The sequence below is a fragment of the Cladosporium halotolerans genome (assembly GCF_011745625.1).
Source record: "Cladosporium halotolerans strain TM138-S3 chromosome Unknown Sca22, whole genome shotgun sequence".
Classification (NCBI taxonomy): domain Eukaryota; kingdom Fungi; phylum Ascomycota; class Dothideomycetes; order Cladosporiales; family Cladosporiaceae; genus Cladosporium; species Cladosporium halotolerans.
The window spans coordinates 123,102-136,946 of record NW_027191473.1 but is presented as its reverse complement, the minus strand read 5'-3'; the positions used below and the strand labels follow the sequence as shown (position 1 = coordinate 136,946).

Here is a 13,845-nt window from a genome sequence, read left to right as displayed (position 1 = left end):
AGAGGTTGGTGAGGAGATATTCAACTCATTGAGCTCTGTGGAGACTTCGATCTCGGTCGTTACAACGATTGCGTTGGCGGGGGAGGAGCCTGGTGTTTGGGCCGATTCATCGGGCGAGTCGTGGGGGTCCATTGACATTGGTGAAGACATGTTGAAGCAACGATAGTTGTTGGTAATGATAGCGATCTTGATTATGGTGTCTTTTGCGGTCTTGTCGATGGCAGTGTTGCGGGAACATCAGAGCACAGTATAGTCAGGTACTCGTCATGGCCTTTAGCCTCGAAGTCCAATAGAGAGCAGGAGCATCCATGATCACCTCATGGCTGGAAAGAAACCGGGCGTGGTGGAAGCGACAATCTGAACATGCACTTCTAACACACGAATACAATGAAAAGACGTCATGATTCCAGTAGAATGGCAAAACAAAAGCATCAACCATAATCATTTCATACGCCTGGGGTATCGTACCTAAAATTCTGCATTCCAAACGGCCAGGTCTTCGTGAAAGGAAAAAACTGCCACTTTGTGCGCATCAAAGTCGGCAAATCATCTCATAAAGCCATTCCGAGCCAAAAAGCAGGCGTGTTGAGCATGACAAGCAGCAAACGTCCACTTGGTGGAATCCTCTGCGCACGTCGTACTGCCCAACACACCCGATAGAAGAGGAGAGAAGAGAAAGTCCTTGTCATCCCCAAGTTCAATCAATGTCCGCAGACAGGAAACGCGGTTCCGTCATCAGTAGAAAAGCTGACACCTCTCAATCAGACATCGCATCAAGGTCGTCAGAATCCTGCAGAGACACAGCGTCGTCCTCAGCCTCTGCCTGCTCGGCCTCGTCAGAATCCTCATCGACACTCTCGGCGTCATCATTAGCGCCGTCGACAGCCGGCTGAACAGCCTTGCCCTTTCCCTTGCCAGTCTCAGCAATAGACTTCTCAGGCGTATCCTCTTCATCCTTCACTTCACCCTTGCCATTCTCAAGACGGGCCTTCTTGCGACCCTGAGCGGTACGACGAGCCGGCGGGCGCTTGCCGAAGAACGCCTGGTAGTTGTCGAAGTCATCCCTATTAGTCTCGCACCAGTCGGCAGCGGCCTCCTTGCCTTTGCCGCGAGGCGGGTTGGTGTCTTTACCCAGGGCGGCACCGAGGCGCTTGGCGACCGTGGCTCTGTCGGAGAAAGTGCCGTTGAGGCAGAAGCGGTCGCGAATATCCTTGTTGCTGAAACCGCCCTCGCTGAGGATGCGCAGGAGGATGTCGCGCCAGAGGAGGTCCGGGCAGAAATCGATGAGGCACTCGCTCGCGCGGTGAGTGAGGATTGGAGTCCTCGTCAGCATCTTGCGGGTGACGACCGTGTCCTTGACAGAAAATTTAGCCTGCTCGAGGTCCTGAGAGTTGCCTTTCTTGCCTGGGCTCCAGCAGATCTTGATGCGGAAGAGCTCGTCGAGTGAGATCTTGTCAGCCTCGCCGGCTTCGATCAATTCGTCAACAGAGCGCGCGCCCATTGTAGAAGCGAGGGTTTGGTCCTCAGGGGAGGCGAAAGCAAAGTTCCCGGAATGGTAAGGATCATTCCCAGTCTCAGCGCCAGAGCGGCTCTTCTTCCTCCCTCCTTTGGTAGAGGGACCAGCTTCGTCGCCTGCAGCTTCATCGACTGCGGCCTCATCCTCGGAGCTTGCATCAACCTTGGGGGCGGCCTTCATTTTGCCGTTCTTGCGGGACATTTCTAAAAGATGGTCAAATTGTCTGTCGAGAGCGCTCTTGACAAGATTGTACCTACTTTGCTTCTCAGAAATCTCCTTCTCCAGCACATCGACGACCGGCTCATTGCGGACACGAGTCCGAGCCATCGCCGCGAGCATGTTGGGATCGTAGACCGAGTAGTCCCAGGGATCGTTCTCCTTGGCGTCATTTTTGGCCTGAACGAAGTCGAGCTCGCGGTTCCACGGGAACTCGTCGGCTTCAGCCTGGCGGCGAATCTTACCACGGCCGGCCTTGCCGACGGTTCTGCGAGTGTCGGGTCTCGTGCGGACGGGGTAAGGCGGAACAGGTGCCTTCAAGGCAGGCAGAGCGGGCGGTGCCATTCTCACCTTCGTGCCTCCGTGCAGTGGGTCGCCGACGGTAATTTTCAGCTTGCGGGAAGTCTTCGAAGAGCTACCTTGGGCGCCTGGGTCCGTCTTCATCCCATGTAGAGACTGATGCGGCGTTTTCGTTGACTGCGCGTAAGGGGTTCCGCGGGGCATATGGCCAGGCAGTGCAGGAAGAAGCGTACTTCGGTGTCCATAATGGTTGCTCTGGGCGAACGGCATCTGCTGACGCATCGGACGCCCCATAGTAACACCCGGAGGTGCGATGGGCCGCATACCGGCTTGTGAGCGTGACCCTTGATGGGGTGATGTAGCTGGAAGAGTGACTGGCAGTTGATTCTGAGGGAATGGAGCAGGCTGGCGGTAGGAAGTGCGAGTGTAGACTCCCTGCGGGCCGTAGATCTTTTCGCCGTCTGAGCGGAGGCGTGTTCGCTCGAACAGACCAGCGATGGCGGACTCTGCTTGGTTACGTGGGATAATCCAGTCTTCCACTTTGAAAAGCTTCAGGTATTGATGACACTCGCGGTCCATTGCCTCTTGGTAAGCTTCTGTAGCTTCCCAAGAGCCGTGAAGTGGGTGTGGGAAAATCTTCACAAATGCATGCTCATATGCCAGGCGATGCTCGCGAATCATGTTTGCGAAGGGAGAAGTATTGACCGGCGGGACTTCTGGCTCATCATCTGAGAGACTGATATGAGAGCGCACGTCGTCGTCCTCGAAATCTTCCTCAAGTTCGCTCTCATGAGGGTAGTCTTCCGACTTGAAAGAATACTCAGTGACATTGTCATCGTCTTCGGCGGGGCTACCTTTGTCGTCGGCATTGTCGGCGTCTGGCATGTCAACATCACCAGCGCCATTCTGAGTGACAGACACACCCTTTCCGATCAAAGTGTGACCCTCCGGGCCTCCAACCTCCAGACCAGGATGGCCAAGTTTCGAAAGGTCAGCAAGCGGGTCACCCTCTTCGTCGCTGCTGTCGACGATCATGGGGTTGGCAGACGCGACGCGGATGTTGTCGTGAGCGCTGCTCTGAGAGCTGCTGTTGGAAGCCATGGAGGAATCTTCAGAAGCCACGCTCTCCGTGATTGAAGTGGAAATGCGATCAAGGACACTTGACGTGACCGGAGTTTGATGATAGTCGTGGCCCGTCAAGCTCGAATGTCTACAGTCACTAAGACCAGAGAATGAACCCTGCGGACAAAGCGGCAAGCCCGTCCTTGTTTGGAATCTAAACTTGCCGTCGAGCCACTTTTTCGTGTTCTGGTAACTTCGATCGCGAGACCGAGATCGAGAGTTGCTGTGCGCGCGCGTTAGCAACAGACGTGGAAAAGCAATGTAAAACTGCGGCTGAAGCAGGGGCTTTGAAGTCTGATAATGTAAGATGCCGCTTGCCTGATAATGCTGTCGATTGTACTGGTGCTATGGGCGCCTGCTATCTCCAGGGGTCCAAGAGAGGTGCGAGTCCAAGTTCAGATGGAGGTGCCAGCCAGGTTGTGAGACCCAGATTTTGTCCGAGTCCGAGTCGACATTAAAGGCACGTACTAGCGAGTCCGGCCAGGAACAGCCGGAGTGGGTGTTCTGCCAGATGCGTGTGATGTCCTTAGAGCTTGCGCATCCAGAAGTGTCGAAGTCGTGTCCTTGGACAAGGGTGATCGACGGGCGGAGAAGAGTCGGTTGGTAGAGAGGCAAGAAGCAAATAAGAGAAGAGACTCAAGTAGAGATTGCTCGCGGGTGCGGCAGAAAACGGCACAAAAAGTCAAGTACGCACCTGGGGAGAAGGCAGGTGCGACCCTAGGCTGAAGGCACGCGCGTGGCCGGCGCGGTGACTTCACTTCACGTTCCAGGTCATACGCGACACTGTTTGCGTAGCTAGACGAACTTCACACACGTTTGCTGCGGGTTTCAAATTGATGTCATGAAGAAAGGCGATGGATTTCGTGCGAGGCAAAGTGGGTTTGTTACTTGAGAAGGGAGGTTAAGTGAATGTGAACAAGGAAGGGTCGGCCCGCTGCTAGCTCGTCTGACCTTCGCAGCGCGTTGTGAGGTCAAGACCTGGCCATAGCTCAGCCTCGTGATCTCGCGCAAGGCCACCAATTGTGACACCTCTATCGGATTCGCGCAATTAGACTATGACGAATCTGTCAGGTGGCTGTCTGCATGCTTCTGTTGGGAACCACGAACGCGAACGTTGGAGGCAAACTTTCACTTCACTCTCGAACTGTGTAGCTCGTTACACTCGATCACATATCCGGCTATAATGCAAGGGAAGGCAAGAATTGTTTGCTAGAGAGCTCGAAGACAATCGAGCTCTGTACTTGTCATTGCAAGAACACGTCCGCATGTTCAAGACGTATGGAACATCTGTAAATACTCATTGAGAAGCCGTCCCTCCGGCCTCAAGTCCAATGTTCGATAATGCCAGGAGAATCTCATAAAAGCTTTCTCTCTCAGAGAATAGCCTCTCCATGGTGCTCGCCCTCAAAACCAAAAGCAGCCAGCTTCTTCTGCTTCGACTTGTCCAACTTCTTGTTCATCGCGTTTTCCGCCTTCCTCAGAGCGAAGACCTTCTCCACATCCGCCTGCTGGAAAGGCGGTGGTACGTAATCGTCCTTGTCAAGGTCCTGATACTGGTCAGCCAGTTGTTCCTTTGTTGTGTGTAATGTCGTGCGTACAATCTCTCCAAGCAGCGAAACGTTCTCGCCTCTCACGAGGAAGAGGCCACGCTCAATGTCGGCGTACAAGTTCTGCACAAAGAGCCTCTCGATAGTGTCCTGAAGCACCAAATTGCCTGCGCGCCCTCGCATCAGTCTCGTCCAGCAATTCCGCACAGCTCTTGCTCATCCATACCGAACTGATCCCAGCTCCTCAAAACACCAATCAACTTGCGCCCATCTCTGAGCGCAACCATCAACTTCTCTTAGAAAGCGCATTTATGTCAGCGCCTTTCCCCTCAACTTCGCCGCCGTGCAAACTCACTATCCGTCAAGTCGAGGAGCTGCGCAGCCGTCGTGAACATCTGTGGAGGCAGCTGCGGCACTGGCGGCGGCATGCCTAGGTTCTGCGGCGGGTGCTGGCCCGGTGGCGGCGGACCTGGCGGGCCGGCATCATGGAGATTGAGGTTCTCCATGTGCGAGAGTGTTCGTGTAGAGTGGTGAGGGGTGGAGGTTCGACGGCCGCGGATGCGATTACCTCATGAATCGTGCTCGGTTGCGCGCTGATGGGAGAGATTTAGAAGGGGAAGGTGAGGCGAGGAGGAAGAGCGGCGGTCGTACAAATGGAAATTCTGAATGCGCGACGCGTTCTCTTCCCTCTACACACCTTCGCCGGTATTGCTTGGCCTGCGGACGGTTCGCGCGGCTGGCAATACTGGCGGACATGCTATAGGTACGTTCGAGCTCTTCTCTTACCCCTCCCGCCCCCTCCTCATGTGATGAAAAATATAATACACAGACCTGTTCTGAACAATCTTGTGGAACAACATTATATAGTCCAACTGCTGTCTGATCATACATGACCCCCAACCTTTTACTCATGGAAATAAAAAGCAAAGAGCTTTGCTGACACTGAGTACAGATTTCACACACAGCCAGGTATCATTCTCGCAAACTTGCAATATCATAGCACTGGAACACCCGGCTCTGTTGGCTGGACACCCTTCCCATGCGCCTCTGAAACACTCCGTTGGGGCAATCTCCTAGGACCTCAGGAGGCTTGTGCTCTCGGGGAACGAGGCTTCGCTTGTGGCGTTGGAAGGCTTATTCCTCAATGGAGGATCTTCTGCCCAAGATACATAGCGTCATGACACAATGGAAAACTGCTGATAATCCCATGCTCCCTTCAATTAAGCGCCTCCACTTAGTATTTTGTATTTTCGTCACTTGTACTTACAGGAACGCGCGGCCTGGCCTCTACAATTGTACCTCGGACGGCATCGTGCAGACCAGCCTGCAAGAGTTACATTTCGCCTAGAACCTTCTACGTTTCAGTCCGGAAGATTTGGAGGGCGCCATGATATGATGCCTCGCCCAGCATGGCAACAACCGCCGTTGAGCCTCCGCATCGCCGCCGTTTGGATGCCCTGGACGACCGTTGGCCGCTTTGGCCGGCCCCTGCGCTCCATTGTGCGCCATCACTTCCTTGCGCGCAATGCTCCCGGTCGAGAATGTTGGTAGCCGTCGGACGAGGGGTCACAGATCAGCAACCGAGTAGCACATGCAATACTCGCTAGCCCATGGCTTCAGCCGCCAACGGCTGTTGCGCTGGGCGCACGCGCAAATTGCCACCTGGTTTGCGGCGACAACATGACGATAAGGGAACAGCGAGTCGGTGATGTGCTGTCGAATCAAGGCCGGCTCGCGCAGATACACAGTTCCTGGTTCCTTGCTTGACACCCTGGCGGCACGCGAGAAGGAGCCGTGGCAGCGGGCGCTAGATGCTAGCTGCAGAGCCAAATGGCACCCACCAGCCACTCTTTGTCTTGCCCCAACCTCACCTGTGCTCCGAGCTGTGGGGAGAAGCGCGTAGTCCCATATTACGCTCTCGCTAAAGGGCCATGTGCGCTGTCTATGACTTTTCGACTTATCGTTATAGCCGATGAATAAAACTTCTTCTCCATGTCTTATCCCTGAGTAGATTGTACGCGAGCCTTGTGCGCGCTACTGGTGCAAGAGTGCGGGATGGATGCAGGAGTTCTTCCCAGAAATCATTGGAAGATGGCAGCGCGCACACGTCACGCACGCTCGTCGCGCAACATCGACCCGGGTATGGTTTTGATGCAGTGCGACGGGCGATGGTGTGCAGGCAGCGCCACGGAGGATGCATCGAGGCACATGCAGTGCTTGCAGCGCAAACGAAACAAGGCAGGTGGCTGGCAGGCGCGACCTGCATGCGCGGCCCGTGCGCCTTCCCTCCCACCACCTCTTGTCGAAACATTTATACTTTTCGGCCTCCCAGCCAACAACGCGACTCTTCCACGCGATTCCAAAACATACCCACACTTCACTCTACCTCCACCTCCGACCCATCCACCTGACCTCACCACTACCACCCATCACTCCACCTCCATCAACAACGACATCATCAACACTCATCAACACCACCAATCATCAACATGCGCTTCTCCGCCGTCTTCGGCGTCGCCGCGCTCGTCGCACTTGTTGCCGGTCAGACTGGTGAGCTCTCTCACGCACTCCATCAATTCCATAGACAACCTCAACTAACATCTTCGCAGTGACCGTCACCGTCACTGAGACCAACTGTGGTGCTGGTGAGTGTCATCGTCGTCTTGCTGCCCGACAAGAATCCAGCAATGGCCAAGATGCCACCAATGCCCTCTCCATCCTCTCCTCTGCATATTATCAAGCCGTCTCCGCCCTCTCCTCTGCACATTCTACCGATCCTTCACTCGAATCACTATCCTTCGTCCCTGCACTCTTCTCCAGCTACGGCCTGACAAACATGCCCACGAACGAGCAATTCTCTCCGACCGCTGCACCTTCGAATCCCACCGATGCCTCTCCAAGCGAAGGACAAAACTCACAGACCTCCGCAGAGACCTCCCCGGTCACAGTTGTCCCGGGCGCTTCTACTCCCTCCCCGACCTCTTACGGCGGTGTCACCACCGCCCCGGCCGAATCTTCCCCGGCTACCTCCGCCCCGGAATCCAGCGAGACTGACGAGGCCCCGACTACCGGTGAAACCACCGCCACCTCTGTCGGATCTTCCACTGTTTCCATTCCGAGCACCATCACCGACTCTTCTGCCGCGTCTAGCTACGCCAGCTCTGTTCAGTCCTCCCTGGGCGAGTCCACTGCCACCCCGGCTAGTAGCGAGACTGCCACCTCCGCTACTGAGACCGCGGCCTCCACTGCCGGTACCTCTACTGAATCTGCCACTGAAACCGAGTCTGAGGGCGCGTCCACCACGGAGGAGCCGTCTGCCACCGACTCCTCCGCTTCCAGCACTGAGGCGGGCTCTAGTTCAGCCACGACCACCGAGGCCCCGCCGGCTGAAGCCACTAATGCCGCGGGTCTCAAGCAGCTCCCACTTGCTATGGGAGGCTTCGCCGCTGCCGCTGCTGCTGGCGCACTGCTCATCTAAGATGAAGCACCCTCACGTACACACACTGTCTGCCACGACTCTGTGTCACTGCGTGCACAGCCCTCTGACCCTTTCTATGGTCATGGCTCATGACGGATGATTGAATTGACGAGGCGTTTAACCGGGATACCCGACATGCATAATTCACGATAGCGGACTGAGCGAGACTCACCGGCGTTTTTCCTTTTTTTCCTTGAAACTCCTATGCATGCGTCGGACTGAAGCGAGGGCTGGCTTGCTGGTATTCTCGTAGCTTTCTTTCCAGCTGCATAATGTAATGAACTTCTAACCCCACCTGGTGTTGTGCTGACCTCACTGTATCACCTTAACTGACCATGCTTCCCGCCCACCCTCACCTCCCACGAGCCCTCACAACCCCGCCCAACAAACGCGCCGCACCAACCTCCCGCCTCGCCGCACCGTCTCCCTGCAGACTCCCCCTCATCGGCGTCTTCAAAAACCCCATACACACTGCATCCATACCAAATCTTAGTCCACCGCCACCCGCCGCGTCAACGCTCCCACCCCGCCCTTCGCCGCGCCGAGCCTCAGTCCGCGCACAGTCGCTACACCGACGACGCGCTGGCTAGGCTACGCGCCCGCGCTCGCACGCGCGCCATAGGCAGGCAGCATTCGCGCGAGCTCGTACTTGCAGCTTGGGAAGACGAACGTCTTGCGCGCGCGCGCAGTGGCCGCGATTCCATGAAGACCCTGGTGTTTCTTTGTTGCATGGAATATCGAGGAGGTCAGGCGCGCGCGGGAGAAGATGGCACGTGGAGGGAGGGCAGGCAGGCGTGTGAGGGTGCTGCGCTTGTGGAGATGGTTGTGATGACCGACGAAGGGGCCAAGCGCCGGCGTATCTGAGCTGATCGATTGGTGGAGTATCAGCATGCACGGTGTAGCTGTCCGGGCACGTCGATTCGATATCGATCTGGTTGCGGTATGTAAAGGTGCGAGGGGAGTATGGCGGTGGTTTAGTGGCCGTTGCTGGGTTCAGCGTGGCGGGCTCTTATTTAGTGCTGTTCGTGAAATGCGACATCAGTGTTGTGCTCGAGAGCCAGAAAACCTCAGATATTTGAAATGCATGTCGAATGACTGTATTGCTCTACGTCATCAATCGCTCCTGTAAAGTGGTGTTTGTAGAAGTGTAGAAGGTCTCGGGTATCCATACGCATTCCCTCTCGTGTACGTGTGCGTGATCCTCAAGTCGTGCATAAAAACAAAAGTCCAAAATCCCAAGCCCAGAATATCCCATGCACCAGACCAAAACCCATCCCGAACAAAAAGAAAAGAAAGAAAAAGGAAAAGGTCAAAAACCGCGCTCACTTCTCCCCACCCGCCCCCTTCTGCGCCCCTGCCGTCAACAGCTTCTTCAACTCCCCAAACTTGACCGGCTTCGGCAAAAAGACATCAATCCCCGCGACCTCCGCCTCCTGCTGCGCCTGCGCGCTCGCCAAGCCCGTCAGCGCAATAACATGCGCCCTGCCGAGCCCGTTCTCCTTCTCGAACTCGCGGATCCTGCGCGTGCTCTCCATGCCATCCATGACCGGCATGGAAATGTCCATCAGGACGAAATCGAACCGCCTGCCCGGGCTGTCGCTGTGCGGGCCCGGCAGGCACGAGGCCTTGTAAGCGTCCAGCGCTTCCTGCCCGTTCTCGGCCTCGGAGTAGGAGAACTTGTGCTTTTTCATGAACATCACGAGGAGTTGGCGGTTGATCTTGTTGTCGTCGACGAGCAGGACGTGCAGGCTGGCGCGCGCGGCGGGGTCGAGGTGGGAGTCGAGGGATTGGAGGGGAGGGGTGGTGGGGTCGAAGGGTGGGGGCGAGGGGTAGGAGACCGCGGCGCTCATGCTTTTTACGAGGTCGGTGGGTTCGCTTGAAACGGGGTCGGAAGGGGGAGGCGTGGGGAGGTCGGCGGGTGTGTTGGTGGCGGGCGTGGTCGTGGCGGGCGTGGGGATGGTTGTGGATGGCGTGGAGTCCTCGCCGCCGCAGTAGGCGTCGTCTTGGGCCTCTTCGGCTCTTCTGAGACAGATGTTGATCACTTTTGCCAGTTTGCGGGGGCCGCATCTGTGGAAGTTAGCATGTTGAGATCCTGAAAGAGGGAGTGACAAGTAACTTACGGTTGAGGAATGACCTCCACGATTGAACCCAGCTCGTTTAGCGTCTTCTGCTGATCCCGGGAAATGGATATCGCCTCTTCGGCCGACATGTAGATGATGATAATGGGCCTTCTCCGGCCAGGCCAGGAGTCTTTCAGCGCACGGCGATTGCGTTCAATCAACTCGTTCAGTGGAGGCGGCTCGCTGTATATGTATATGTCTGCGTCGTCGCGGTTCATATATTGCGATCTAGAAACGCGCATGCCAAACCAACTCTTGCATGTCTCGTAGATCGTCTCTTCAAGGCGAGCGATGTGGTGTGTTGCTGCGCGGGGAGGGTCAGGATCCAGCAACACCAGGTGCCGGCCGTGAGTTTTTTCGCCAAGCAGACATATTTCGTCCTCGGGGGAATTCGAAATGCTCTCGGCAGCCGGGGTCAAGCTGAGGTGCACGTCGATTTCAGTTCCAACCCCTTGCTGAGATTTGACCTCCATAGTGCCTCCTAATGAGTCCACGATCGACTTGACAATGCTCAGGCCAAGACCCGTGCCGGGCTGGAATGGATCCTCCTGGCTGAATGGCACAAACATGCGGTCCTGCTGGAACTGCTCGGACATTCCCTTGCCGGAGTCTGTGACGCGGATGATTGCATTAATTTTCGAGCTGTTCGGGACCTCCTGGGCTCTCAGCGATACCGCCACGAATCCATGCGAGGTATATTTCAGAGCGTTTCCAAGGAGGTTCATGATGATTCTCCGCAAAGCTCCAGGTTGCGTTCTGATGTTCCAAGAGCGCCTTGGACTGACGTCTAGCAAGAGAGATACTTCGCCTTGAGCCGGAGGACCGGTGGAGCCGTCGCCTTTGGGAGAGCCGCCGGTCTGTGCTCCAGTCTGTCCGACCGAACCAGCGATTGGAAGCTTCTTGAAGGCGTGGCCAGCCGAGACGGCTTCTGCGACTTCTTCGACCAGGATGCCCAGATCGATATCTCCGGTCATACTGAGGCTTTCCAGTGAACTGTCGGAAGCTAGATTGACCAGTTTGTTCTGCTTGGCGTGGCGTCTCATTTGAGCTCGACCGAGTTTGTTGATCTTGCTGTAATCCCTGCAAAGGTGTTAGCAGCAACCTAGAATAACTCTACCGATGGGAAGCACACATACAGCACGTGGTTCAAGGTGTCTAGGAGTGTTCGTCCGCAAGTCACAATAGAGGTGATCAAGCCAGATTGATATGCGTCAGAGGCAGTGTCCGATAAGAACTCAGCGGCACCTAGAATTCCATGAAGCGGTGATCCTATTCGTGGACTGTCAGCTATTACATCCAGGTAAACCAAGATTCGAGCACAGGCACTTACGAAGCTCATGGCTCATCGAAGCGATAAAAGTCGTTTTAGCAGCCTCATTGCGCTGCATATTCACGCGGACCACTTCGCTGATGATGCAGTTGGCGAAAGCACGCAGGTACGACAAATCCGCATCCAGGCTCATCATCCGGCCCGTGACAGAAGTCCATAGAAAACAGCCAGCCATGAGACGTTCCTCGGAGTGGTCGTAGAGCGGGATGAAAACCACCGTTTTAGCGCCCGGGATTTTCTTGAGCAGCTCCTTGTGGTCCATTCGCCTCTTACGAATGCGAGCCCTGACGGTGCTCTCCCCATCTCCTTCCTTCTCTGGCTGGCGCATGTTTTCTCTGTCACTGGCACCGGAGTCGTCCTCGGAGGAAACTCCTGAGCCTTGCTCGGTGAAAGAGAAGGTTTTGCCTTTGGGGAACAAAGAAAAGTACTTCTCCAGCGTGCCCAGAGTCAACGCTGAGCCATTCTCGACATCGGCGCGGGCCTGATCATCGGCAATAGAGAATGCGAGGATCTTGCAAGGCCTTGCGGTTGGTGTGCTATCTGAGTCGGAGGTGTTTGTTTCCCAGCGTTCGGAATCCGAGCCAGTCGTCGAGGCGGCGTCTCCTGAAGGCGATGTGTTGGACGACTCAGATACGCTTGCAGAACCTTGTGACGAATCCGTGGTGAATGGCGCGCTCATGTGAGATGCCCGTCCCGAAGTTGCGGTGGCGCCAAAGATGACAGCGCCGTCTGCGAGAGTTGACTGGCGCAAGATCTCCGCCGCTCGGGCGAACATACGCGACATGCTGTCGCCCTTTTCAGCTTTGCTCGCAGGCACGTCTTGACTTGCTCTCAGCTTCGCGTTGACGGTGCTCTGCTGCCTTGATGATTGGCGACGCCCAGAATTTCTAGATACTAAGGGTGGCCTCTGCGGGGGATGGGTTTGATCATTGGAAACGCGTGCTGCTTTGGGCGCGGCTTTAGTGAGGGTGGCCTCCGTGGTACCAGGCTCATCGCGTATCGAGGCGCAGCCTTCGATGAAGGATGCCATGCCTCGGACGATGCGCTCGCCCTTGAAGCGATCCACTCTGTCTCTCGCCCTATACCAATGTCAGCTGAGAATGCGAGCCTGTTCGGGTTGATGAAATGGAAGCAGGTGCGGCACTTGACCGCCAGGTGCACGATAAGAGGGATTAGTGAGCGACTTACCATTCCAGATGCTCAATGACAGACTGTGAAGTTTCTTGCAGAAGTCTGAGCTCTTCGACTTTCAAGGACGCTCGAGGCGTCACGTCTGAGACGGCACAAACTCCGATCATGTAGCCATTTCGCGAATAGATGGGCACACCAGCATAGAAACGCACGCCAGGTTCCGATACCACGTAAGGTCGATCTTTGAAGCGCTCGTCCAGTCTGCAGTCCGAAATAATAAGTCCCTTGGCGGTCAGAGTTTGGCCGTTGTCATCGACTGCTGTGCAAGTGTTGATCATGCTGTGCTCGCACAAAGCGTCCGGGCGAGAAAGAATAGTGCTTCCAAGCCATAGCTCATCGTCCTCGGCGGCGCGGCTGCTGGCGATGGAGACAGATCGTGTGGCCTCGGCGAGAATGTACTGTTTGGTGCTATCGATGAGAGAGATCATGCAGCGTTTGACGTCGAGGCGCAGGGCTATAATCTGAGCAAAGGCGGTAAGGGCCTTGTCGCGAGAGGACCTGGGCTGGTAGCCTTGTTCATGGAGGTAGTCCTGTGCCAGGCTTTCGACATGGCTGGCGACGTTGAGAGAGGAGCCGTGGGAGGAGAGCCATGGCTGGTAGATCCGGTGAACCTCGCGCTCCTCCAGCGACAGACGCGCCTGAGGCGAGAGGCCAGGCGCCATGGGAGGCGGCTCACGTGCTATGGAGAGGAATCAAGGCACAGGCGCATTCACAGAGTTTGATGTTAGAGTGCGAGGGCGAGCCTGACGGCGGAGGTGGCGGCGAGGGGCCACAACATGATGCTGCAGCAGCCACGGGCGGTGGCGTGGCGGCATCTTTGGCCGGCAGGGAATTTCGCAAGCGATACCAGACGGCCGGTTCACAGACGTTGTCGATTGGAGCAGAAGGCTGTGATCCTGGTCGGGATCGCGATTCCGGTGCGCCGTAGCTCCAGTGGCTCCCTCGGCAGCAAGCGGGCCCTCGAATTGCTCGCGCCCAGCCCTACCTGCCTACCCATGCGAGCATGCGCATTACACGACTACATC

The 13,845-nt window shown here is 56.1% G+C and overlaps 4 protein-coding genes across 4 annotated transcripts; 1 reads left to right on the top strand and 3 right to left on the bottom strand.

The window, feature by feature from the left end:
• Positions 1–757: 757 nt before the first annotated feature.
• WHR41_06144 (uncharacterized protein) lies at positions 758–3,133 on the bottom strand (the record flags this gene model as incomplete). Its single annotated transcript, XM_069374749.1, has 2 exons — positions 758–1,719; positions 1,774–3,133. 2 exons carry the CDS (start codon positions 3,131–3,133, stop codon positions 758–760), a joined length of 2,322 nt encoding a protein of 773 aa, XP_069228135.1.
• A 1,223-nt stretch (positions 3,134–4,356) lies between these two features.
• lsm1 (U6 snRNA-associated Sm-like protein LSm1) lies at positions 4,357–5,320 on the bottom strand. The gene is made up of 4 exons (XM_069374748.1): positions 5,057–5,320; positions 4,928–4,996; positions 4,753–4,868; positions 4,357–4,701 (listed from the first exon to the last, which is right to left on the bottom strand). The coding sequence occupies exons 1-4, from the start codon at positions 5,205–5,207 to the stop codon at positions 4,528–4,530; spliced, it is 510 nt and encodes a 169-aa protein (XP_069228140.1). The 5' UTR covers positions 5,208–5,320; the 3' UTR covers positions 4,357–4,527.
• Positions 5,321–6,842: 1,522 nt separating this feature from the next.
• WHR41_06142 (uncharacterized protein) lies at positions 6,843–8,473 on the top strand. The gene is made up of 3 exons (XM_069374747.1): positions 6,843–7,251; positions 7,311–7,346; positions 7,632–8,473. The coding sequence occupies exons 1-3, from the start codon at positions 7,191–7,193 to the stop codon at positions 8,177–8,179; spliced, it is 645 nt and encodes a 214-aa protein (XP_069228141.1). The 5' UTR covers positions 6,843–7,190; the 3' UTR covers positions 8,180–8,473.
• A 778-nt stretch (positions 8,474–9,251) lies between these two features.
• Positions 9,252–13,524, bottom strand: WHR41_06141 (uncharacterized protein). Its single transcript, XM_069374746.1, has 5 exons — positions 12,818–13,524; positions 11,630–12,708; positions 11,436–11,568; positions 10,300–11,379; positions 9,252–10,246 (listed from the first exon to the last, which is right to left on the bottom strand). The coding sequence occupies exons 1-5, from the start codon at positions 13,480–13,482 to the stop codon at positions 9,502–9,504; spliced, it is 3,702 nt and encodes a 1,233-aa protein (XP_069228138.1). The 5' UTR covers positions 13,483–13,524; the 3' UTR covers positions 9,252–9,501.
• Positions 13,525–13,845: the final 321 nt, after the last annotated feature.

Excerpts from the sequence above, each read along its gene's own strand:
- WHR41_06142 (XM_069374747.1), top strand. The coding sequence starts at position 7,191 with ATGCGCTTCTCCGCCGTCTTCGGCGTCGCCGCGCTCGTCGCACTTGTT. Across the intron at positions 7,252-7,310 it reads ACTTGTTGCCGGTCAGACTG|TGACCGTCACCGTCACTGAG; the intron begins GTGAGCTCTCTC and ends ACATCTTCGCAG. Across the intron at positions 7,347-7,631 it reads TGAGACCAACTGTGGTGCTG|AGACCTCCCCGGTCACAGTT; the intron begins GTGAGTGTCATC and ends AGACCTCCGCAG.
- lsm1 (XM_069374748.1), bottom strand. The coding sequence starts at position 5,207 with ATGGAGAACCTCAATCTCCATGATGCCGGCCCGCCAGGTCCGCCGCCA. Across the intron at positions 4,997-5,056 it reads GCTCCTCGACTTGACGGATA|AGAAGTTGATGGTTGCGCTC; the intron begins GTGAGTTTGCAC and ends GCGCTTTCTAAG. Across the intron at positions 4,702-4,752 it reads TTTCGCTGCTTGGAGAGATT|GACCTTGACAAGGACGATTA; the intron begins GTACGCACGACA and ends GACCAGTATCAG.
- WHR41_06141 (XM_069374746.1), bottom strand. The coding sequence starts at position 13,482 with ATGGCGCCTGGCCTCTCGCCTCAGGCGCGTCTGTCGCTGGAGGAGCGC. Across the intron at positions 11,569-11,629 it reads TTCGATGAGCCATGAGCTTC|GATCACCGCTTCATGGAATT; the intron begins GTAAGTGCCTGT and ends GTCCACGAATAG. Across the intron at positions 11,380-11,435 it reads GACACCTTGAACCACGTGCT|GGATTACAGCAAGATCAACA; the intron begins GTATGTGTGCTT and ends ACACCTTTGCAG.